Here is a 23685-nt window from a genome sequence, read left to right as displayed (position 1 = left end):
CATTCATGTTTTTTAACAAGGTCCAACTTTGAACTACTTAATGTAATATACAACCATATAAAAGTGGAAGTGCGTTCCTCTGCTGTTTTTCTTCTGCAGACGCTGAACACGTCTCGTCTGCACTGAGTGCTGCTTAAAAGTTATTCTCTACATTTGGCCTCTTGACTGGGGAAAAAGAGTGTTTGTTTGTTAGGTATGTGAGGGCATCTGCACCACTCAGGTCAGCAGCTGCAACCTAATTATTTTAACCTTTCTGTGCTACTGTGCAGACATGAGGAGTCATTTTGAACTTGTTCTTTTGCTTTGTTGATTTCACAGTCAGTCAGTGGCGGTCATTACACAGTGAAAAAAGAATGTATATGACAGTTGATCAAGGAAATTAAACTCGTAATAGATAAGATGAGAGGTGAGAAAGTAGATGATTATATAAAAGTTAAAGGAGTGACTTACTGAGGTCCCATTGTCTTCCCGGAATACTTCCTGGTTGACATAATTAAAAAGCTTCTTTTCAATTTGAAGAATAACCTGAATCAGTGGAAAGAGAGAAATTGCACTCTGATTAATAGCAATACTAATGTGAACTTCACTCAGTAATTAGAGAACTAATGAACAGCATTGAGCTGCAGCAGCAGACAGCACTGTTATCTCTACACGTGTCTCATCGAGGCTTTACACTGACCTTGGCACCCCGGGGTCAGGTGTATCAAAGCAGAAAATAAGCAGTATTTGAAGTTTCATTACACAGGTCAAAACCTACAATTTTTTACATTAAATATGGTATTCGAATATTGTCATTTACTTACTAACAAAAGGGTTAGACCTATATTAATACCTTAATATCAGTAGGATAAAAGCAATGAAGTTTGACACACTGACCAACAGTGAGCAGTCTCACAGTCTTGACCTTTAAAACAGCAAACACTGTAATGTGTTGGCTATGATTACATTTAATCCTTAACTTATACCTGCTTCCAACGGTAGACTGTATATAAATGATGGACACGGTGACGTTGACATCTCCTGAACTGAATATTTAGGCCCTTAACAACTTGGTGTTTTAGAACTGGATCACGAGGTAGGCTCGCCCTAAACCATAACCTGCTATGAAATAATGAACATCATGTCATACCAGTAAGACTTTAAACTAAAGAATGAGACCATAAACTCATCAGGACAGTGTCTACGTAGTTCATCGACAGAGTTTCATACAATCTGACTTTGTGCAAACAGAGGTGTCGCCCCCTGTGGGTGGAAGGATTGGACCAGCCTACATTGGGTTAGTCCAGGGGTGGGCAATCTCAGTCCACGAGGGCCGATGTCCCTGCAGGTTTTAGATCTCACCTTGGGTCAACACTCCTGAATCACATGATTAGTTCGTTACCAGGCCTCTGGAGAACTTCAGGACATGTTGAGGAGCTAATTTAGCCATTTAAATCAGCTGTGTTGGTTCGAGGACACATCTAAAACCTGCAGGGACACCGGCCCTCGTGGACTGAGATTGCCCACCCCTGGGTTAGTCAGTGAATACACAGTCCCACAAAAGGACTGTATTTGTTTTTTTGTTTGGGGTTTTTTTTTTTGTAAGCGTTGATGAAATGATGCTTCAAAGCAGAAGAACTCACCTTTCGGTCATTATCAGTTTCTTGAAATACTAGCTTGTGAATTTCATTGTTGTCGGTTCTGATTGTCTGCATGGTGGCATCAGAGCAGAGTTTCTGGACATAAGAAAGCAACAGGATAGAGGATTATTGGAATGTTTATTCATTTGATGTCACTAACATGCAAACCATCTATGATATAATTTCTAGTTTACAGTTACTGGCACGTTAATATACAGCACACACTAGTTTCTCAGTATACCTCAACACCATTCGTTAAACACTGTGGTGTATTTGAATGACTTATAAAGAGCCAACCCACAAACAGCCACCTCACTGTCCCCTCTCTTTATCTGGGTCTATGTACTGACCCCATGGACTGTGTGCATGGTTAAATTCTTCTTTGTGGACTCTCTTAACAATTAGTTAAACATTCGGCCATCTGTGTTTGAAGACAGTTGAATGAGGAAATCCCTTAGCCAGTGGTTCCCATACCACACAGCAGAGAGCCAGTGACCTGATTCAAATTCAAAGCACAGATCTGATAATCGGGTCAAGCCAATATAGCGAGCAGAAAAAGGCCCTTTAGACCGAAATGTCACAAATCAGTCCTGCTTCGGCCATGAAGAAATGGCACACCAGATTAGAACAAACACCATGCCCTGAGAGAAAGTGGAACAACTCCTCGAACCCCCGTTCCACCGCCTCAGCCCCATTCCTTCATGCTTACCCCCACTCCCCCAAAAGCAACTTTCTAAAGCCCTAACAAATCGCTCCATCTTTCACTCATTTAGGCCTTCCAAATGCAGGGTCAATATGGTCCCCTGGCAGCCAAATGCTAATGCGCTTAAGTGTGCTTAAGCAGCTTTGTGCAATGAATAGGCCAAAGAAGGAGCTAGTGAGAAGGGCAAGAGATACTTTCCCTGTCAAAAAGTCATTGTAGCCACAGCTAGCAAAGACAATTGAAGAAGGTCATTTGGGGGTGTTTGATTACTGCTAAATGTAACAGTACTGTAATATAATACATAACTGATTTAAAATAATAATAATTTTAAGATATCATCAGCAAAAACTCTTAGAAATCTTCAAGAAGATTGTGAGATGTGGTGAATTTTGCATTTTTTTTTAAAATTAGGGCTATTAAAAGCACCCTAACGTTTTTTGGGTTTCTACAAACATCGGACTCCAGTAATTCTTCCAAGTGGGTGCCCTTCTGTCGCCTTGCTTTGCAAATCCAAAAATCAGTCAAGCAGAAATCCCTGGCCACTTCACAGTTACAACTGAAGCCAGAAGCTTACACTGCTCGCTGGCACAATAAGCATCAATATTTAAAGGACAGAAATAGCCACTCCATTCATGTTCAAATGATTTCAATAATCCGTTAAGCGATACTTGAATCGCCGGCACAGTTAAATGTATGTAGATATGGACAGACAGAAGATGATACATATAGGTTTCAGCTAGGAGAAGAACAGAATGATGTAATTCTCAGTGAGATAACTGAGGTTTTGTATTCTTGTAGGTCTATATTGTGTGCCAAGAGTGTCACTGCTGGGAGGGTTCAATTAGAAAAAAAAGACAATTAGCTAATGCTTTTTCTGGTGGGAAAAAATGTCTTTTCCCAGAATGATTACACTTTAGCTACCTGAAGAAAGGAAACCACTTTAACTTAAAGCAAACAAATGATTCCAGATGCAGACTCTGTGTTTAGCCCGTTGGAAAAATAACAGGTATTTTACACAAATAGCAACCGGTGCAGACGGACCTTAAGGTATCCCAGCTCTGGACATCTGCGCATGTTAACAATCGATCCATTCCTATGTTTAACGACTGAGTAATCATTGCCGTTGGTGGTGGTTGATTGCACTGGATTGATCACAGCTCCCCTACTGTCATCTTCTGCGTCAAACATCCCACTCATTTAAGACGCGCCCGCTCATCCCAGTGGCTCTGTCATAAGATCCGCACACCAGACACTGAGGATGTCTGGGGGAAAATGAGAAGCCCATGCTGTCACTTAAGGCTATATCAGTGTGGTGCTGTGTCTTTCCCGCTGCCAACAGAGCCCAGGTGCTTGGGCAGAATCTTTGAACAGATATCTCCCTTCAAAGCCGCAGCTTCCTAAGCACATTAAATGTAGAAACTGCCTCACTGACCATCCTAAATGACATTACCATAATTCTGCAATTGGCTTCTCATTTGATATATGCCAATTAGTCTGTGGGAAGAAGAAGAAGTCTGGCAAAGGGAAAATATTAACAGACAGCTGTCAGCGTACAACGCTGTAGTCCAAAGGACAGTGTGGATGTCTTCACTGCTGTGGCCTCTTTAACAGATCCTGCAAAGTGACTTGGCATTGCGTCTCTGCATTATGGGTCACAGGTCAGCACTGTGTGTTTGTCCAGGGCCAGAGGGGCCGGGTGGGGTTGGGGGGCTGGGATGAGAGGCGGAGGAAGGTGCTGGCTTTGTGTATCAATGGAGGATAATCTCATGACTGTCGAAGGAGGAAGCGGCTGCTTAAAGGAGCTCTCTATTCCAGCTGCTCTCCTTAGAAGAGAGGTTAAAGCAATCTGTCCCACTTCAAAGACCGAAGACGCACACACACACACACACACACACACACACACACACACACACACACACACACACACACACACACAAACTAGCATTCAAGCCTTCTGTGTTTGGTGCTGCCAACAGATGGACATGATCCACCGTTCCCAGCTTAAACACTAAGAAACCCTCTCAGGGCAGCATAGCAGTCTTGACAATGTGCAAAGGTTTGTTTCACAAGTCAACATTTAGAAGAGGAAAAAGGCTAATGGGACGCACAAACAGAAGGGAGCATTCAATGAAAATCACACCGCTCAGGTTTAAAAGACGAACAAGATTTCAGATATTAAATACAATAAAAGTATCTCTTGATTTTTTTTAACATTAACTAACCTTTATGTTTTACCTTTTTATTGCTCAAAACAAAATAAATGAAAGGCAACGCTGGAAAATTAATTTCATATTCAAGGCATGTAGTTTATTATATGCTTTTATTTCATGTAAACTGCATGTCCCAACCTATGTGATGGACACCCCCCCCCCCCCCCCCCCCCCTCCCACAGAAGCCCAGTGATTATTAAAGAAAGTATGAGAGCGTGTGCAGAAAGAGACAAGAGGATGAGTGGACAATGAGCTAAGTATTCATTCTTCATTACTAGAGGCAGGGGACGGGGGCTCCCCTCTGTGTCAGCGGGAGCACTGGCATTGTCAGAATGCACCATTATTTTCTAGCTGCCACGCAAAGCCAAGCTGCCAGCTGAGTTAAGGTGTGCCAGCCGGGGTGGCAGGTTCAGCGCGAATTGCTCGGCACTCCGATCGCTTTTATTCCACTCGCCGTCGTTCATCACGCTCATCCTGCGCACGCGATTGCGACATCTGCACGAACGAGGGGAGAAGGTGGCATCCAAAGTAGCAGACAACAAATTCGGCCATGCTTTCCTGCCAGCTATTACACAGGAGAGCCAGTAAATCAGCTGTGACCCCTCCCCACCTCATCTGACTGGACACAAGCCAGAGTTATCCACTCCGCTCTCCCTGTGACTGGCTAATTTAATGTCTCCAAACACAGTGGATTCATCACTGACACACACACACACACATATATACAGTGGTAAGGGGATTCAGCGTGAACGCAAAGTTAGTCTGTGTGACCCACTTGGTCGGCGGCTGACCCCAGTAAACCTGGCCTGTGTCCTCCCCTGACACCAAGTGAGACACACAGAACTCTCACTCCTTTCCATGAACTCAGTGAGCAGCGGTGAGAGCTGATGTTGATGGCCAATGGCAGTGTGCGCGTTGTAGGAGGTCCTCTAACCTGCCACGCCCTTGCTAAAAAAGAAAAAGAAAAAAAAGAGCTTGGTAAGAGGTAAGAGGGCGTGCGAGGTAGTGATAATGTGCCCTATTTATCTTGTGCATTATAACATCTGGGAAACTTCTCTAAAAACAATGGCACAATGAGGGCTGCCATTCTGGCTTTACCTTCAGAAACCCACCAAAAGCATTTGTCCCCCTGGAATTGATAATGGACAGGCCACAAATCATTCGGGACAACAGGACGGAGGGTTGTGTGAGAGAGAAACTCAATGTATGTGTATGTTTTGTGTGTGTGTGTGTGTGTGTGTGTGTGTGTGTGTGTGTGTGTTCACCCCTGGTATTTAACTTCTCTGCTGGCCCATTCTGCAGGGCCCCGCAGGACAAATTGCCCTGCATGGTTGTCTTTGAGAGGCAGTGCAGCGCGCAGAGAAAGGGACAGGGCTGAAACACAAGGAACAGGCCTATAAAAATTCATCACTTTGACCCCTGTGACCTCCAACTACTGGGTTGTTTTTTTTTTTCCTCTTTTTACTCACGCATACACACACAGATGCACGAGCACGCACTTGGCCACCCACCCAAGCTTGGAGCTGAGGGGAGTTATTCAGAAATCATCTATTCGAGTTAAGTTTTTAAAGAGAAACGGACAGTTGCTGCGACAAGTCGGCTCGAGCTGCAGAAACGCACTAAGCCTCGTGATCTCTCTGTCTCTTTCTCTCGCACATGCACACTTGCTGCTGACACAATAGCCGCAGAAAAGCTTTCTACACAGGAAAAGGCCACCAGATGCTTCATTGTGACTGTGTCTCTGTGTAAAGTAGTGGCAGTAAAAGGAGGCTGGGCTCTCCAGAGCCATATTAGTCCCAGTAAGAGGAGGGCATTGTCTCAGGCCCGGACTCTTGACACATTACTGCCACCTGTACAAAGAAAACCTAATGAGAGATTTAATCTGAGAAACCTCCCCTGCCACTTTTAGTCAGCACTTTGAAACCAACCGCGGCAGATGTCTGCAAGACTGTTTAACGTACCGGCTTCTCTTAACCTCTCAATAAAGCCGTGCATGCTTAAATTGCTCAATAGCCATTCATTTGAATGTTAGCTGCACTTATTACAATTCCTCCCAAAAAAAGGGAGCTTTGTGATGTGAAGGAGTAGCCGGCAGCGCCACGGCCATTCACGACTTCTTCTTAACACCTCGGACCTAAAGACGGCATTTATCCTGTTAATGAGAAAACAAATTCACATCCAACCGTGAAGCAATCATTGTAGCGCATTAAAATATAGGCGGCAGCAGCGCTATTGATAGAGTATAAGCACTTACTAAGCACCTGAAAACATTGCTCTCTCATTTAATTTACCTGCTCCTGCAGCAGCTCTAAACCGCAGGAATCAATTAAAGGAAACAGACAGCGAGGTGATTTGTCGTTGCCGAGTCAATTAGGGAATATCGAAGGCCCAATCACTGATTGGTGATTAGTGACGGTCCAATAAGCATACAGAGTATGTTGAGTTCATTACTCTGGTATTCGATAAAATCAGGTCCTAACAATTAATGAGAGAGTAATTCTGTACTCTTCGAAAGAGGCCGGAGCGTGGTTAGCACTGTAAACGAGACGCGCTGCAATCATGGAGACTCTTCCACAACTTTTGAAGAAGCAAATTAAACACAGACTTCATCAAATGTTAAAAACATATCTTCATACGTGTAACAAATGAGTTGTTCTTGTTCTGAGAGAGCATTTGATGGCTTTTTCAGTCAGGCGGGCCGGCAGGTGACCAGCTTCCTTCCTACTGGTAGGACCCCAGTAAACCCTCATCACACACAAAGAACGCAGACTTATTTGAAGCACCACCCGTTAATTTGTTTGCACCATTTCATCTAAATGATGTGCTTGTCCACCAGGGTGAGAGAGAGGGAGAGGTGTAATTCAGCAAAGGAAAGGGGAAAAGGGAAGGTAACAGAGGAGGAGGCGGAGGGGTCTTGACATCCCCCACCACAGGGCGCTAGGCAACCATCTAGTGGGTGGGCTTTGTGATACATTTTACCAATTTTTCATGCCCATCCCTCTTGATGTGACCCCACTCAGGGCCTTTTATATCAGTGACAGCTCTGCGCAGGAAAACATGCTGCCGCTCTGATAGCATGAAATCGGGAACAAAGACCCCCAAGGAGAGGAGAAGGGGGCCACCGAGGCACGCTGTGCTCCGGGCCCGCCTGGCTCTGGACACAAACAGATGTTAGGACAGCCCCGGCCCCCGGCCCTGTCGGAGAAATGTGCCTGAGATGCATTGTTTTGGGCCTCCTCTAAGACAAAAACTTGAGCCACTCCTTCTGAAAGGGCCTGGCAATATGTTCGCCACCGATAAATCACAAGGGAGAGTGAGAGAAAGGGCCATGAATTCTCAATGTGGCCCTTAATGGGCCCTCTTAAATATGATGGGATATTTGTGTGTGGATGTGAATGGAGCCCGGTGACTTTTAATGTCAGTGGGCAGAGTTGTTTAAAAGCCCGTGGTGCCAACACCGGGTTTACAGCTGTGTTACAATGAGCCATTGTCGAGTAACATCACTCTGGTGCTGACAGTAAAGATTCACACTGGGAATCCTGTCGGCCAACTTGTTTAAATAATCCTTGCAGGTTTGCCGGCTTCCTTAACAACAGGGGAATGTTTATTCTTTGTCATCGCTTTTCAAAGTTTGCAGTGGAATGAGCCCAAGCTCGCAAACGCCACGAGTTAAATAGTTCCCTGATTTGAAAAAGGAATCATGTCTGACTTGCGACGTGCCGCTATTCTCATAAAGACTGCTTCTTGTGCTTATATGCGTTATGATTCAAATGCTGCATGTGTGCATGTTTGTGCACAGCCCGCAGCCACGACATGTGCCACTCAATCCTTCAGAGGGACAGAGAAAAAACTATTATTGTGCTCTGTTTTACAAACGCTGAGGACTGCATTAGTCAAAAATAGACTGACATCATACAAGTCGGACACTATGTACCAGGCACAAAGAGATCCCTATCCTTCACAGTTTATGCCACATTTCATCTGGACTAAATAACAGCATCACTGTTAGCTGTTGTCGTTCCTCCCTGGGTTATTTTTCAAAGCCGGGTGTCCATACTGACTAACAGAAGATGAGACAAACCATCAATAAAGCAAAACATAAAGAAAGACTGTGGTGGAAGCCAAAGTTGATTATTCATGATTTATAGAGCTCTTATGTTGCTTAGACAAAACAATGGATTAAATGTTTTTAAGTCATGCATTGAGTCCACTGGTATTCACAGACAGACCTGATTGATCACTAAATCAATTTATAGTATCTATATTGTTTGTATAAAACTTATCAGGTGCACTGTGGGTGTTACACTGTGGCATGATATGAACCAATAGTAAAGAGCCATCTCTCTAGAACCTTTAAAGGAATCTTCAAAGGTGCATCACCTTACGGCGCGATTTTCATTTGTTGATTAGCTGAGTATTAACTAGAGATGGCACGATAACACTTTTTTATGTCCGATACCGATATCATAAATTTGGATCTCTGCTGATACCGATATGAATCCCATATATATATAATCAATAAAACAGTTTTTTATTAAATATCTTGCTGAATTTTGTATAAGTTCATACTCAAGTTTTAAAAACCAAAACACTAAAGCTATTCTGTTATATCTGTATGCAAAAAATACACTGCACCCAAAATATTTCACAGATCAGCAACACTGATCAATCTAATAGACATAAACCTGCACCATCCTCCCTATTCTGCTATTTTAAAGAGAACTTAGTGGAAATATTAAACAACCCAGCTAATAGGGTTGCCAACTCCCAGCAAAAAAAATAGGAAACCACCCCCCACCCTTTGCCTTGTGATGCTTAATCGACATAATCGACTTTAATTTAATGCACGTGTAAAACAAATGCACAGGAATCAATTATTTTTCAACAATAATGAAATAGATTCAACATCTTTCTTCAACAGAATTGCAGACTGCACAGATGGTACCTTCCCAAAGGAAAAAGTAGTATAGCTTACTAGGGTATATTAGACTTAACAGTTTCTATATACAGTAATGGACTTCTATATATTTTACATCAGATGAAAACTTTGGTTGTAAGATTCAGATAATTATTTATTAAAAGCTGGAGAATAAGAAAGAAAAGTATTTCTTTGTATCCCCCCTTTCCCTGGCAAAACTTTGCTAGATCCGCCCCTGCACAGTTACCAGCTAAATAAATTCTAACAACAGCTTATCAAGCTTAAACGTGCTGCTGTTGTTCAGCCTGGTTTCCTCTTTCTGGCGCAAAGTGGGTGATAAACAAACAAGAGAGACGGGACTCGCGACAGAAAAGCCGATCAGCTGATCATTGATCAGTTTCAATTTGAAGTAGCAACAGGAGAGGGAGGGGGAGAGAAGAGGCAGTCGCTCATTATATCGGTTGTTAAGCTTAACGTGGGAATGCTTTACAAACATTCAGAGATGAACTTACATATATGCTTTACTTCTCTGGGATAGCTCTCTCGGAGATGAAATGCCGGTTTGGTAGCGAGGCTCCAAATGCTCAACCAGACCGCCGAGAGGTCGCCACAGCCGCTCTATGACGTGACGCATACTGCTCCGAAGTGCTAAGGTCATGAGCTGGGTTACGCCATGTCGCAAGTTTTGTGAGGTACTTTTGTAATATTTAATGGATCGGATTACATTTTTTATTTCTCTCTGATATCCAATCCAGTAATTTAGGTCAGTATCGGACCGATACCAATATGTAGAATCCCTAGTATTAACCAATTAAAAGATGTAAGTTCCTCCTTTTTTTACATCTTAAAAAATAGACATTAAGTCAGTTAAAGAGAATGTAATCAACAGATTAACTGAGTAATGGTCAACTCAAGGGGGGGAAAACTCATAACTCAAATATACTGCCGATGAATCTGTCACTCAGCTGCTTAATAGAATAGGTTTGAAGTACAAAAAAAAGAGACATCTAAACAGTGGCTCCAGCTGGAGAAGACAGCAGTAGTGCGGGGCTGTGGGGTAACTCAGGTTACAGCCCTGACCGAGACCAACCCCAGGGGCCAGCAAGACGGCGTCCCATCCCGGGCCCCGTTGGTGCCAGGCTCTGCGCTCATCCTTGGCTCGGTTTGTCACGCCATCCCACCGTTGTTGGCATGGCGTTCCCAGCTGCCAGTGACAGCGCCCCTCCCCACCTTCCCCCAAGTACACAATGGCTGGCGCCAGGCTCAAACGGCCTGTTGTTAATGAGCAGGACCAACAGAAGCCACTGCTTGTTCTTCATTTGCCAGGGTTTTAATTATATGGACAGCGTTGCCATCAAAGCTGCATCTCTCAAGTTTGCGCCCTCGTAGCTGAACTCGTTTTTTCTCCTCCGTGTCTTCGCCGCTGTATTCATTAGCATCAAAAGCAAACAGAGAGAAGAGGGAGAGAGAACAGGCTCTGTTGTCTAGAGGGAATAGTCTCCCTCTATATCCAGATGGGTTATCAGTGATATAATGGGCACTCATTGTGATAGATTGGACTCTTCTAAGCCAGATAATATGCCGTTATTGTATTGTAAGGAAATATCTCCACATGTCTAATAGGGGTGGGAATCACCATACATCCCACGATACATTATTATCACAATACTTAACGCACGATACGATATTATTGCAATTTTTAAAAATATTTTGCGATATTCAGATTCTGTACATAAAGGTAAACTTTATCAATATTCATTTTATCTAATATCAAAGTCTCGCACTCAGACTTTCTCTCATTTCAGTCAGTTTTATTGTTGACAAACTGAACAGTTTGTATTACAGTCTAGTCCAACTTAACTGAATGCAACCATCTGGTACAATTATAGCTATTCTGAACTAAGCAGTTTCTGAAACCTATGCAGCCCATTCAGCAACTGAAGAATTTGAAAGTAAATTAAAACAAAATATAATTTTACATTAAATAAAAAAGTTTTAAACTTAATTAAAATAAAACATGTCTTAAATTAAAATAAGTAAACTGTCATGTTTATTGCTGCCAAAAAAAAAGTTAAACACATTTGGACAGTGAAGGAATGTCAGGATTCTTGCTCAGAAAAAGGATCAACATGCTCTGAAGTCAGAGTCCACAAAAACTTTTTTTTGTAACAAAATATCGATTTCTGCTGTCCCTGTATCGATACATTATTAGCAAACAAAATATCACGATACTACACAGTATCGATTTTTTCCCCCACCCCTAATGTCTAACCACTGGGGCCATAAACAGGCGTAGGTCAAACAGTAGGTGCTAATAACTCTATTTTGACTTGCACGGTGCAGTAAATGAATGAGGTTTACTGCATCAGGACAATTAAGACAATGTCAGGTGGGTAGTCTTTCATGGAAAAAGTGTATTGATTTAGTAGATTACCACGACCATTGGAAGGGATTTGTCAATACAATCTGGCCTAGCAATAAAATAGTCAAACACAGCACTCCAATGCCTCCTCTTGCTAGCAACGCCGTCCTCGAGAATTCTGAAAGCGGTCATTCCTCCACACGAGCAAAGGCAAAGGTATGTGATCTGTGTCGTGCTCATTTTGGCATCCAACTGTTTATCAGCTAGAGTTGCGAAAACATCCAGTCTGAATTTGATTAAACACTATAGAGAGGTGGAAAAAAAGAGCCATTAAATTTCAGCGCTGGGCTGCTCTTTAAAATTGCAAGACGGGGTAATGGCCTTGGCTCAAAATGTGCTCTCTAAGTGCCCTTCTAGGTGCAGGAAGATTTTTAGGCAAATTCCAGAAGACTTGGTACATATATGACTGTGTATACATCTGTGTCTCTGGGTATCAATGCATGAGTGTATCTGGAAAGATGAGGGCAGCCAAGGAAGGTCGCAGTCCCCAGTGTCGGGGGTTCCACAGAACAGAGGCCCAATCAGTGCTGGCCCGCTGGTTAATGGATGGATGGCCCCCAAAATTAATTAGCCTGACTAATGTAGTGTACACTTAATTACACTGGCTGCCTTTTGATTTATAGCTGGCCTGATACACACATGCTAGTCAAAGTCAGGCTAAAAAGGGAAAAATTGTTTAGCCTTTACTAGCGCAAATTATTTACCAGGGTTAGGTTCAGCAGCCCGGACAATGGACCTGATGAACTGCTGCTGGTTTTAGTTAGACACTCCAGATAATATACGCGTTGTTTCTTTCCACTGTCTGAACAACAACCACTGTAATATTCATATTGCATTATCAAAAAGGAATAAATAAGGTGGCTGTAGATTGGAAATGACTGAGGTCCTTGCACCCACATGCTCAATAAGAAAACATGACATTCATGAGAAAAGTGATGTCCAAAAAAAACATGTTTGGTTGTAATTCTGCTCCCATAGTCACGAGCATGTGCACTGAGTGATTGCACTGTGTGAAAAATGAATGATCTATCACGCTGCTCTGTCATTACTAGGCATTTTACAGCATTCATTAGGAGTGGGGCTAGTCTAGGGCCCCACCTTTAATTTCATGCTGCTCAAGCGAGAGAAAGGACACAGGACAAAGGAAGGAAGATTGATGCCCAATCCAGCCCTCTCCACTTCCTGCAGGTGCAGACAGGGGGTGCTATTCTTAGTGTATCTCTCCAGTCAATGAGAGGCCAGCTAGTCTAATGAAATCTGTCCATGTAGCAGCAGATCAGGCCCAATTAAAACAGCCCCGCACCATGTCACGGGGACAGTAGATCAAGTCAGCAATTAACCTCCACGCTGGCCTCTATCAATCCTTAAATTGGAGCGGGCTGGCCAGCAGCACACAATCTCTGCAGATATTAAATTTACATTCTATTAAGTTTAATTAGGAGGGATTTTAAATATACTAGGAGTCCAGGCACAGAGCCCTGAGCCTGTCATCGACACTGTTGATTCACAGCCACGGGCCACCTCGAGGGACACGCATATACTCTTTAATACACGCCATCTTTTACCACCTTCTGACTGAAGCGTGGAAACCTTGGAGAAAAAGATGTTCAGTGTAGGTGTGCACGGTTCGACAAAGGTTATATGATCTGGCTTCTTAACTGAGAGCCCAGCCTGGAAGCAGCTGTAGGGTGAAAGGATGGCAGCAGATTTCAATAATAAGATTAAGTGTACAGGTACAGGTTGACTGTTGTCACCTGAGCGTTACTTAAAACACAGTGACTAATGGTTTGTGTGGGACTTTATATTAGCTGTCTTTCAATGACTGCTATTTTACAATAACAATGTGCATACAGGGAATCCTTACGCCATTTCAGTCCTTAACTGGAAATTTCAGTCCAGATCCTCACCTATTAAATATTAATCGTTTCTGTATTTAACAAATTAACATTTAATTATAAACATTAACTGCTGGTTGAACAACCACTGGAGATCAGGGTGTTTCCTGGCATGTCCCCTTGGGCTCTGAGCAATTACGGCATCGTTTCAATTAAACATTTTAGCAACAAAGCTGTTAACTGAATAACGACTGAAAATTTTTTGGCTTAATTTATCATTAAATGAGTTGTTCTGTCTAACTTACACAAAATTCTTTTTGCCAGTCAAGATTATCGCTGGATACTAAGGTGCACTGAAATTTACAAAGGTGGTCAGTTAGACCCGACTGTCAGTATTGAAACATCTTTGAAAAAAATAAATAAATTAAATGGACTGTTAGCAGCCTGTTTCACTCACAGAATTTTACTTTTTTGGTTTATTTTAAGCCTAACAGTCACCTGCAGTGAGCGGTAGTATCTGGCCTCGATTGTGAATGAAGAAGACCAAACACAGCCTTTGGGGGTAACGTTGGTCTAACAGGTTTCAGGGCATTCCTTCAAAAACATGAGACTCAGACTCCCTAAAGGAAGTTAGAGATTGATATGCAGCCGTGTTTTAATAGCATGCTCTATCTTTACACCGCTTATCATGAATGTCCTGAATGTGCCTTGAACATGAGCGCTTGATAAGGGATATAAATGGACTGATTCAAAACGTCTCCTTTGTACTTCTTTGTTTTATCAGCACTGATGCAAAGCATGATCAAGCCAAATCATGATCACACCCATGGGAGAGGAGAGAGAAGGTTGGCGGGGCATGGACCACCTCCATGCTGCTCAGCCTGAGCATTAGTCTCCACGTGGCTGTGTCTTTTGTCTGCGAGTCAAAGGGCCGCTGAATGGGGGTCAATTGAAACCAATTCCCTCTGTCGGACACAATTAATGGGGTTGCCCAGGGTGGGCAGGAGGGGGGCAGCCGCAGGCCTTTGGTTACTGATCCTGCCGCGCAAGCATGCCAGGAATTTGCCACCTGGAATTTGCCCTGTGACAATGACAAACCCACTGCCTTCCGAACCCACCTCCTTCTCTGTGCACACACGGATACATCCTAAAATACTCCCTGTCCCATCTGCCCTCCCACAAGGCAGGATGGGTGACATGGGAGTGGCTAGATGTTGTCCACAGTCTAGTCCCCCACAATGGACAAGAGACAGAGAAGAAGAGGAGTGGTGTAGCGTGCAGCTGTAGAGAAATGTACTAGAGTATTTTCTGATCCAGTGATTCTCAAAGTGAGGCCTAGGGAGCCCTCTGGGTGTTTTGAGAGCTGTCCCCAATGCACAGCAAATCAAAAAGCCAAGTAGTTCAATTTTGCAAATATTTCATCCACTTAACACAGCAAAAGTACACACAAGTATCTATTCATCAGTTTGGCTATTTTGTTTTCGCCCAGCCTGTTTCTATCGATTGAAAAAAAGAGAACGAAGAGCGAGAAAAGCAAAAAAATGAGATTCTTAGACAGGGAGAAAGAGCGCCAGCCTCCCTGTGCCTGAATCAATCTTAGGATAAGTATGGACGATCGATCCGCTAGCAGCCCATCTACAGTTAAGCACTTCAGTAGATGTGCACTAATTGTCCTGTTGACATTAATTGTCATTAAAGGGCTTAAAACGGCCTCCCGGCTGTGAGTTACACCCTGCGCAGAGGTTGCAACCCATTTGTTTATATTGGTGACATCACAGCCCTCTCTACGGCTAACACGCAGGTCGCCGTTAAATCAGACAGGTTGATCACCGGATCACATTTCGGTCAGATGACATCATCAGCTTTTTTTGGTCCCCATTAAATGTTCGGCTTGTTTGAGGAACCCTCATTAAGCTGGAGGAAAGGTGAGTTTGGGTGCAGTTTATACGCCGGCCTAGTGCTCCAACTTCCCATTGGGAACAGGGCGAATCAATCAGTCATTAGGTCTAACAAATTGGTGTGTGTGTGTGTGTGTGTGTGTGTGTGTGTGTGTGTGTGTGTGTGTGTGTGTGTGTGTGTGTGTGTGTGTGTGTGTGTGTGTGTGTGTATTCGCATTGGATGTGACTGTGTAAGTGAATGGGGCCAAGGTGCATAAGAAAGGAGTTCTATGGAGGGGAAAGGGGGGCAGAAATGGGGCACACACCGATGCAAGCCTGACACATCCCTGGAAAAGGGGTCACGACCCCTTACTGCACTCAAACAGCATTTCACAGCAATGCAGACACAGAGAGGTGGAGAGTTTACCGACCACAGAGCAGCTTGGACAAGACAGGAAACATGAGGAGAGAGTTATCTATAATTAGCTGCAGAGGATAAACACAGACTCTGAATCATCTCATCTGACTTTATTGGATGCTTTCCTTTCAGCTTAATGCAGCCATATTCCCTGCCAGTACTGGCATTGAAAATACAGTTTCCCTTCATATCTGAATGCCTGGAACACTGTCTTTTTTTCCGCAGAGATGATAAGATTTAAAACAGCCCATCGTTGACAGAAAATCAATGTGGCATCCTAAATGTGTGCCAGGTGACATGTAATTGCAGAAGCTGACTTCTGAATAGCCTCAGTGTGTTTGTACATCTGCTGCTGTGGATTCTGTTCGTTTATTTATTATCTCCAAAGCAACGCATGCTCACATGACCAGCGGCTTAATGTGATCCAATTACAGCACCAAAATCAAATGTACTGCATAAACTTTGAGGCCATTAATCAATGCCCGCGATAGATCGCTGAGTAAAAACATGTGATGTCCATCCCACTTAGCTGGCTGCCACAGAAGAGGCGGTGATTTACTGCCCCACCTAGTGCCTGGATGGCTAAACTACAAAAAAAAGTTTTTTTCTGTGCCACACAAAGTTAAGTCCTTCCTAACTCATTTAAGCATTCAAGCCCTCCATTCAGAAAGCCTCCCCTCCTCTTCCCTCTCCTCTGAATAGGGTTGAAATGAACAATGCTCACACCTTGAGCAGGCCCACTGATTCGTGGACCATTGTGCTGGAGAGGAGGGAGAAGACCCGCTAACAAGTGTCTCCCCTACTCTGTTACCACAACGCTGTCTGCAATGTCTTCTATAATTTCCTCATCTCCCCAAGGAGAATACTAAACGACGACCTTAGCCATGGCTACGTTTGCACCAAAAGAAGGAAGGAGGAGGAGGAGGAGGACGAAGAAAGAGGGGAGGGAAGGAGCCAGGGAGGAAGGGAGAGGAGAAAGAGCTGTGAATGGCACCATAACATAACAATGCACTCCGAGGCTCGGTCGGCAAACACAGCTGGGCCGGCCACAGTGAAGCGTTTAATGAGTCATAACTCTAAAGAGACAGTGAGGCTCTAAAACCACTTTTACTATACTGCGGTCACCCTCACAAACACAGTCACACACACAAAGGCTTTATGGCACGATGCTGTATCACTATGGATTTGATAGCACGTAACCGCACGTGTGTACAGTGTGTCATTAGCTCTCTGTTGTGCCATTACATCCCCATAACGCCCAGATAATGTATACAGATAACCCTACTCACCTCAATAACTTTCTTAGAGTCCAACCTGAAGTTAAAGTCACCGAAGACAAAAAATGGCAGCTTCTCATACCGCTGGTCCGTGATCCTGCAAAACATTAACACCACACACACACAAAAACATAAATAATAGAAAAAATCTGACATTCATCACCATCAGGTGTCAAAGGTTATCAGTTCCTTTGACTCAGGCTGTTAAGTTCATGAGGGCCTCAGCACCCCCTGGTGGTCTGATCACTTCAATTAAAATTTTTTGTGATCTGATCCAAGCTTTCAGCACTTTTGCAGCACTCAGCAGGCAGAAAACAGTAGAAACATTTTATCTGAAGCCTCATTTTTAGTATGAAGGAGAATGAAGAAGAAAATTCTATGAAATTGCTGCATTTGTCTTTTAAAAAATATCTAGTGATCCATTTGCAGGATTTTCAACTCCTGACTGATACGCTGCTATTAAATGACCTAAGTCCAGTTCACCTTTGGATACATGCAAGGGCTTCGAGTAAACGCTGCTTTCAGCTTGAAAACAGTCATTCTCAGGTGACGCCACAATTAAATGAATCAAGTGTGACCGTTTCCTTTGACAATCTGCTTTGATGGCAAAGAAAATTCACTTTGCTGAACTAATCAACGTGTGAGTAAACCAGACTCAACCCTGTTAACTTATTAAGCGCTGAGAGGTTTAGAGCCAAAGCGCATTTTCTGATTTGGTGCTAAGGCACAAAAAGCACAGCGGAGCAGCATTTTCTTATGATGCACACATCTGGGACAGACTCGTATAAAACCAGAGGTCTTCGTTTTTTCACACGAGGCTGATTTGATAACAGAGTTAAAAGAATGTGCATGTAGCTGAAGCGGAAAACCAGGCATGAATTTATTAAACGTTAAGATGGCAGAAAGGAGAAACTGCAGACAGTGAGACAGAGAGAGAAATGTGCTACGTCATCAACATAACTTATTCTTGTGTGATTTATGGCACTGATTTTTGCTTGCCAGAATTTTCTTATACGTCTCTGTCACTGATATATGTAGTACTGTGAGTGCAAGTGGGCACCTGTAAGCCTGGACCTCGGCTTGGATTTGTTTGCCACGGTGGAAAGGGTTTTATCTCATTTCTATGTGCTTTTTAAACAATCCCTATCATGTAGACTTTGGTGTTTTATGTTTCAAAACGCAACGTAGCTTGCCATCACCAGTGTGTGAATGTGTGTGTGAATGGGTGGATAACTGGATATGTAAAGCGCTTTGGGGTCCTTAGGGACTAGTAAAGCGCTATATAAATACAGGCCATTTACCATTTACCATAATTGAATTCTCAACAAATGAAAATCTGAATGAATTAAGAGATTCTACTTAACTTCCTTTTAATCTTTCTTCTCATTTTGCTCAGTGTTTTTTTGTACCTGTTAATATAAATTTGATAAAAAAATGGTTTTCCTACACTGAAGGTTTCAAGACAAATAAACCTGCTGGTCCCGTACCCAGCGGGCTAATGCACCTACATATTCTGCCATGTTCTGTTTTAGTTAGACCAAGTGAAATTGCTCTGCCGATGCCTTTTAAAGGTCTTCAAAATCCACCAGAGTTTATTGCTGGCTGATGTTTTAATGCACTAAATACCCTGCTTCTTTAAACCTTAAGCATATACAGTCTATGGATTTGCAGATCCTCTCTGATGTGGACCGCTTCCAAATCTCCAGAACTTCACCACACCGCCAGCATCCCAGTGCTTAAAAAAAAAATAATGCACCTAAGCGACATATAATTAAGTCCTACGCCTCATCACCTACTTAAAAGTGTCTCTTCTACAGAGCAGAGATAGGAAATTAAAGCTCTTGTGTAATTAATGATTCAGGATGCTTGGCTCGCTATCCCCACTAATCGCACGGATAAATCTCACCGTGGACTTCCCAGGCACAGATAACAATATATTTATGAGGCCGTAAAGAGAGAAGAAGGCTTTTCTTAGCGCCGGGTCTCGGTCTGCCCGGCTGTCGTAAAGCACAGCCACTTCTTTTCTGTGTGGTGGCGAGGCGAAGGTGACTGAAGTAAGGAGGCGGGGGAACACAGCTATTATATTAAATAGAGAGTATGCAGTTTGACATTCCCTTATATTAAGCAGAAACTGCACACAGCAGTGTGGAGCAGTGGAAATGGCACTTGGTCTCCATATATTTTCTTTTAAGCTGATGCCCGAATAACCAGCATCTCTTTAAACAAGGCTGGCTGGTGAATTGCCGGCTATACAGAGCCCACATTTTCTCAATGGTTTGTCTGCACATTTCTCCAAACATTTTTAGGTTCTCTGCACTGAAAGTAATAAACATAGCTTACATAAACCAAAAAAAACACTAGAGGTAACCTTCGAAAGGCTGTAAGTCACCCGAAACCCTTTAATTTATGTGTCAAAATAAGGTTATGGTGCCCATAAATAAGCCAAAATGATCAGTCCTTTTAACGTGTAATGTGTAAAAGCACACTGCTCAAAATGTCTACCCTCCATGTTTTCACTAAGTCACTGATGTTTACTATACCTAACTATTATTTTTCTGAGTATAACTGACTGCTGCTCTCTATCCTAATGTCTAAAGTTTACTTTCTAAAGCAAGCACGGGCAGGTTAAACCAATAAAAGGTTTATGTAACATCTTATGTCGAGCTCAACTGATAAGACCAATATCAATACCGATATTTGGTGATCTAAAATATCTGCCGACCTCTCTAACGCAGTTTAACAATAATCTTATTTTATTATCGCGACAGGTTGTGGATTACTCATTTATCCTCTGCCGGCCTGTGCAGAGGATATCAAAATCAAAAAAAAAAAAAAATTATATGCACATTTAAATACAGGTTGAACCAAAGTGCTGTATATAGTAGAGATAAAATAGCAAACATACATAGTAATTACTATAAAAGACTAGTCATTCATTCTAGTCAGTGTTTTCAACTGGGTTTTAAAAATGTCGAGTGCTGGCAAAGGCCTAATGTGAAGGGGTAGACTGTTCCAGAGTTTGGGTGCAGCGATTGCAAAAGCTCGGTCACCTCTGTTTTTCCGTCTAGTTCTGGGGATAGTCAGAAGCAACTTATCTGCAGACCTAAGGGCTCTACTTGGATTATTTTTTGTTAAAAGGTCCGAGAGATAAGATGGAGCTAATCCATTCAGAGATTTACAATTAACAAAATCTTGAAGTCGATTCTACGATGTACTGGTAACCAGTGTAAACGTGCCAGGATTAGGGAGATATGATCACATTTGCGAGTGCGTGTCAGGAGTCGGCCGCCAGCTGTCACTCAGGATAAGTGAGTGACAGCTGGTTGTTGCGTTTGTGGCATTTCTCTGGTGGACAAACTCTGTAACATTAGAACTCATAACATGACTGAAAGGTGTTCTCTGTGTCTCATTATGTGGAGACCCTCTGGCGTAACCAATCACGGAAGCTCCACTACCACCATCTGTCCAATACATCCAATCAGTGCAAGGACACGGGATCCCCCGACCACTTTTATAGCAGCCCCTGATCAAACACCAGGTATTCTCCCTTTCTGCCCTGGAAGATCACAAGATTTTCAATTCAATTCAGTTTTATTTATACAGCGCCAAATCACAACAACAGTCGCTTCAAGATGCTTTGTATTGTAAGGTAGACCCTACAATAATACAAAGAAAGAAAAACCCAACGATCATATGACCCCCTATGAGCAAGCGCTTTGGCGACAGTGGGAAGGAAAAACTCCCTTTTAACAGGAAGAAACCTCCGGCAGAAGCAGGCTCAGGGAGGGGCGGGGCCATCTGCTGCGACCGGTTGGGGTGAGAGAAGATCTTCTTTACTTTTCAGTTTTTATTTATCAACCGTTGTAAATGCCCAAATGACTATTGGTCAATATATTGACCTTCAACAACATATCAGTCGGGCTCTTCTCTATCTTTTTGTAACTGTGCTACAATTGGGCACGAACAATAAGTTTAAAGGCACTAATTTCAGAGACTTAAACCAATGGCCTCTGCACATTTTGACAGTTAGATAGACTCCTCATGACACGCACAAATGTTAATACTTTTACTGATTGCTGATAGTGCTGCTCAGTCTTTTGCCAGAAGCTAGCTATTTGGCATTTCATTGACCCCAAAGGCAGTTGATATTTAACATTTAAAGCTGACTAATCCTAGAATTTCCTGTTCTGAAGTTACCCGAAACCACTATGAAAGTCTCACTGGCTGCATTACTTTTTAATTTGCCTGGATTTCATTCTTCTTCTTTTCTTCTTCTTTGATTGTTAAGCACAGTTTTTTAAGTTGCACATCCTTTGTGTGGAGTAGCTCTTTAATAAACCCAAACTGGGATTGATGCCATTAATGACCTCACACACTGGTGCTAAGAGACTGAGCTCTATCCAAACAGGCTTAGTGGTCAGTTTATACTGTTGACCAAAACGGAGGGCAGTAAAGTGGCTGAACACAGACGTCATGCGGCGCTTATAGGCGTGGGAACTTCTACATTCTTTGCCCTAATGGAGAATTTACCGCATGTGCTTTTGTGAGTAGCGAACACTATCCAAACAGATATATACCAATCAGGCAATGACATGTTAAAAAAGATAAAGAAATAAAGAACAGATTAAGTGATGAACAGGAAAGATGAGGTTAAAAGTGAGGCAGTCACCCTTAAGAAAGAGTGGCTAAACTGAGAGAGGAGGAAATGTGTGTTTCTCCAGAGCTTGAGGTCTTTCTCCCACTAACAGCCATGTCTAATACCCGCGGCCGGGCTGTTTTGTCTGCTGCTCCAAGGTATCAGCCACAGGTCAGAAGGTAACACTCTGTTTACACGATCATTTCCTAAAGCACTCATGGTGACTCAGTGGTGTGAAAGTTGACTTTTTTCTTGGCCTTTGTGGGGACGGACCAAGAATTGCAACATTAGCTACAGCTACTGGGCGTGAAAGGGTCCTGAGGGTGGGGGGTCCTGGACTTTTGGGGGTGGGGTGGAGGCTGGATGGGGATCTGACTGACCCTCACCCTGGGTGGGGGGCCCCATTAGTCTCGTCATCACAGTTCATTCAGACAAACTGTAACAGTGTCGGTGACATTCTCCCACAAAGACACACTCCTTTACACAGTCTATAAACATGCTTTCTCCTGGCCAATTCATCGCGCAGTGACACCCCTGAAAGAGCCTCTTCACACGGCCCGTTCTCGCTGAGGTTTGGGCTGGGGCCTTCATCAGGCCTTCCTTGGGGCTACACAAAGGCCGGGGTCAAACGCTAATTTACAACATGGCCCCAGACTCTGCTCCCAGGCTCCTTAAACCGCCAGCACAAAGCCACCGCTAGACTTTTTCTCTGCGTCTAACTCTCACAAAAACCATGGTATCAGGAAAAAAATACAAAAAAACATGTGCTCAAGACTGAAAGCATTCCTGCATGAAAGACTCTATCAGAAGCTCAATCTCACAAACAGCACACACACACACCATGATACCCGATGAAAAGCTTACCTACATTGGATTGTTTCTCCTTTACACCAGCCTCAGTTTCACTGACTCCAGATTACACACGGTGATTGACAGCTAAACTCAGCCATAACGGACACCCAATATGAGATTATGAGGGTGCAAGTGGGGGCCATGTCATGATTATATTGACAAGGTGACTTACCATAAGTTGGCCAGTCAGATTCAACTTTGCACACAATAGCCAGGCCGAGCACCGTCATCCATTGTAAGTAAATGTTGAGAAATTGAGAGAATGTTAACATTGTGAAGAATCTGCTGGTGACGTCTTTCTGAATAAGCCAAGAGTGACCCGTGACAGGACCTTTGACACCTCAGGACAGCCTTACCCTCGTTCCCTTGTTAGCAGCCCATCTCCTTAGTAACTACCACCCCAACAAGAACACCATGCAGGAAAGATAAGGTGCTGAGGGGGTGAAAGGGGGTGAAAGGGTGTTTCAGCGGTCACACAGAAGTTAGGGAATAGGTCTGTTCAAGTCAACAGCGTCAAGACATCCTGAAGTACAGAAGACAGCGAACTTCTGAGATATAGCCAGGAGTGGGCAAGAAAAGTTTATGTAAAGTTTATGCGGACTGGAAAACTACCTGGACCCCAAAAGCTTACTTTAAAATTTGTTTGAACATCCCGTTGTGATGCTGTGTGATGTGCACAAGCAAGTTCATGGATGCACTCTGCAAACCCAATGAGCTGATAACTTTCCGCGCCATCCCAAATATGGTCAAATACGAGCAAAATGGCGATGTTAAACCTTGCATATATAGTTGTGCATTACTACATAGTTATTTGGGTCTATTTTTAGACAGGCCACATCTTTTTGATTTATATTGCATTGGTGAATATTTCACCCAAATCAGAAATCTAATCAAACTTTACTTTGTGACTATACTTTT

The 23685-nt window shown here is 43.1% G+C and overlaps 1 protein-coding gene across 3 annotated transcripts in view; it reads right to left on the bottom strand.

Annotated features, from left to right (window-relative positions):
- Positions 1 to 23685, bottom strand: part of inpp5a (inositol polyphosphate-5-phosphatase A) — a 150724-nt gene that overhangs the window by 22997 nt on the left and 104042 nt on the right. For all 3 annotated transcript variants that reach the window (XM_026190031.1, XM_026190029.1, XM_026190030.1), the window contains 3 exons: positions 17292 to 17376; positions 1623 to 1715; positions 451 to 525 (listed from right to left, as the gene is read on the bottom strand). In XM_026190031.1, the coding sequence (XP_026045816.1) occupies positions 451 to 525; positions 1623 to 1715; positions 17292 to 17376 (253 nt within the window). The remainder of the gene's footprint in view (positions 1 to 450; positions 526 to 1622; positions 1716 to 17291; positions 17377 to 23685) is intronic.

This window comes from Astatotilapia calliptera, chromosome 13 (genome assembly GCF_900246225.1).
Source record: "Astatotilapia calliptera chromosome 13, fAstCal1.2, whole genome shotgun sequence".
Lineage (NCBI taxonomy): Eukaryota > Metazoa > Chordata > Actinopteri > Cichliformes > Cichlidae > Astatotilapia > Astatotilapia calliptera.
Note: the sequence above shows the minus strand (reverse complement) of the source record. Positions and strands in the feature narration are given on the sequence as shown.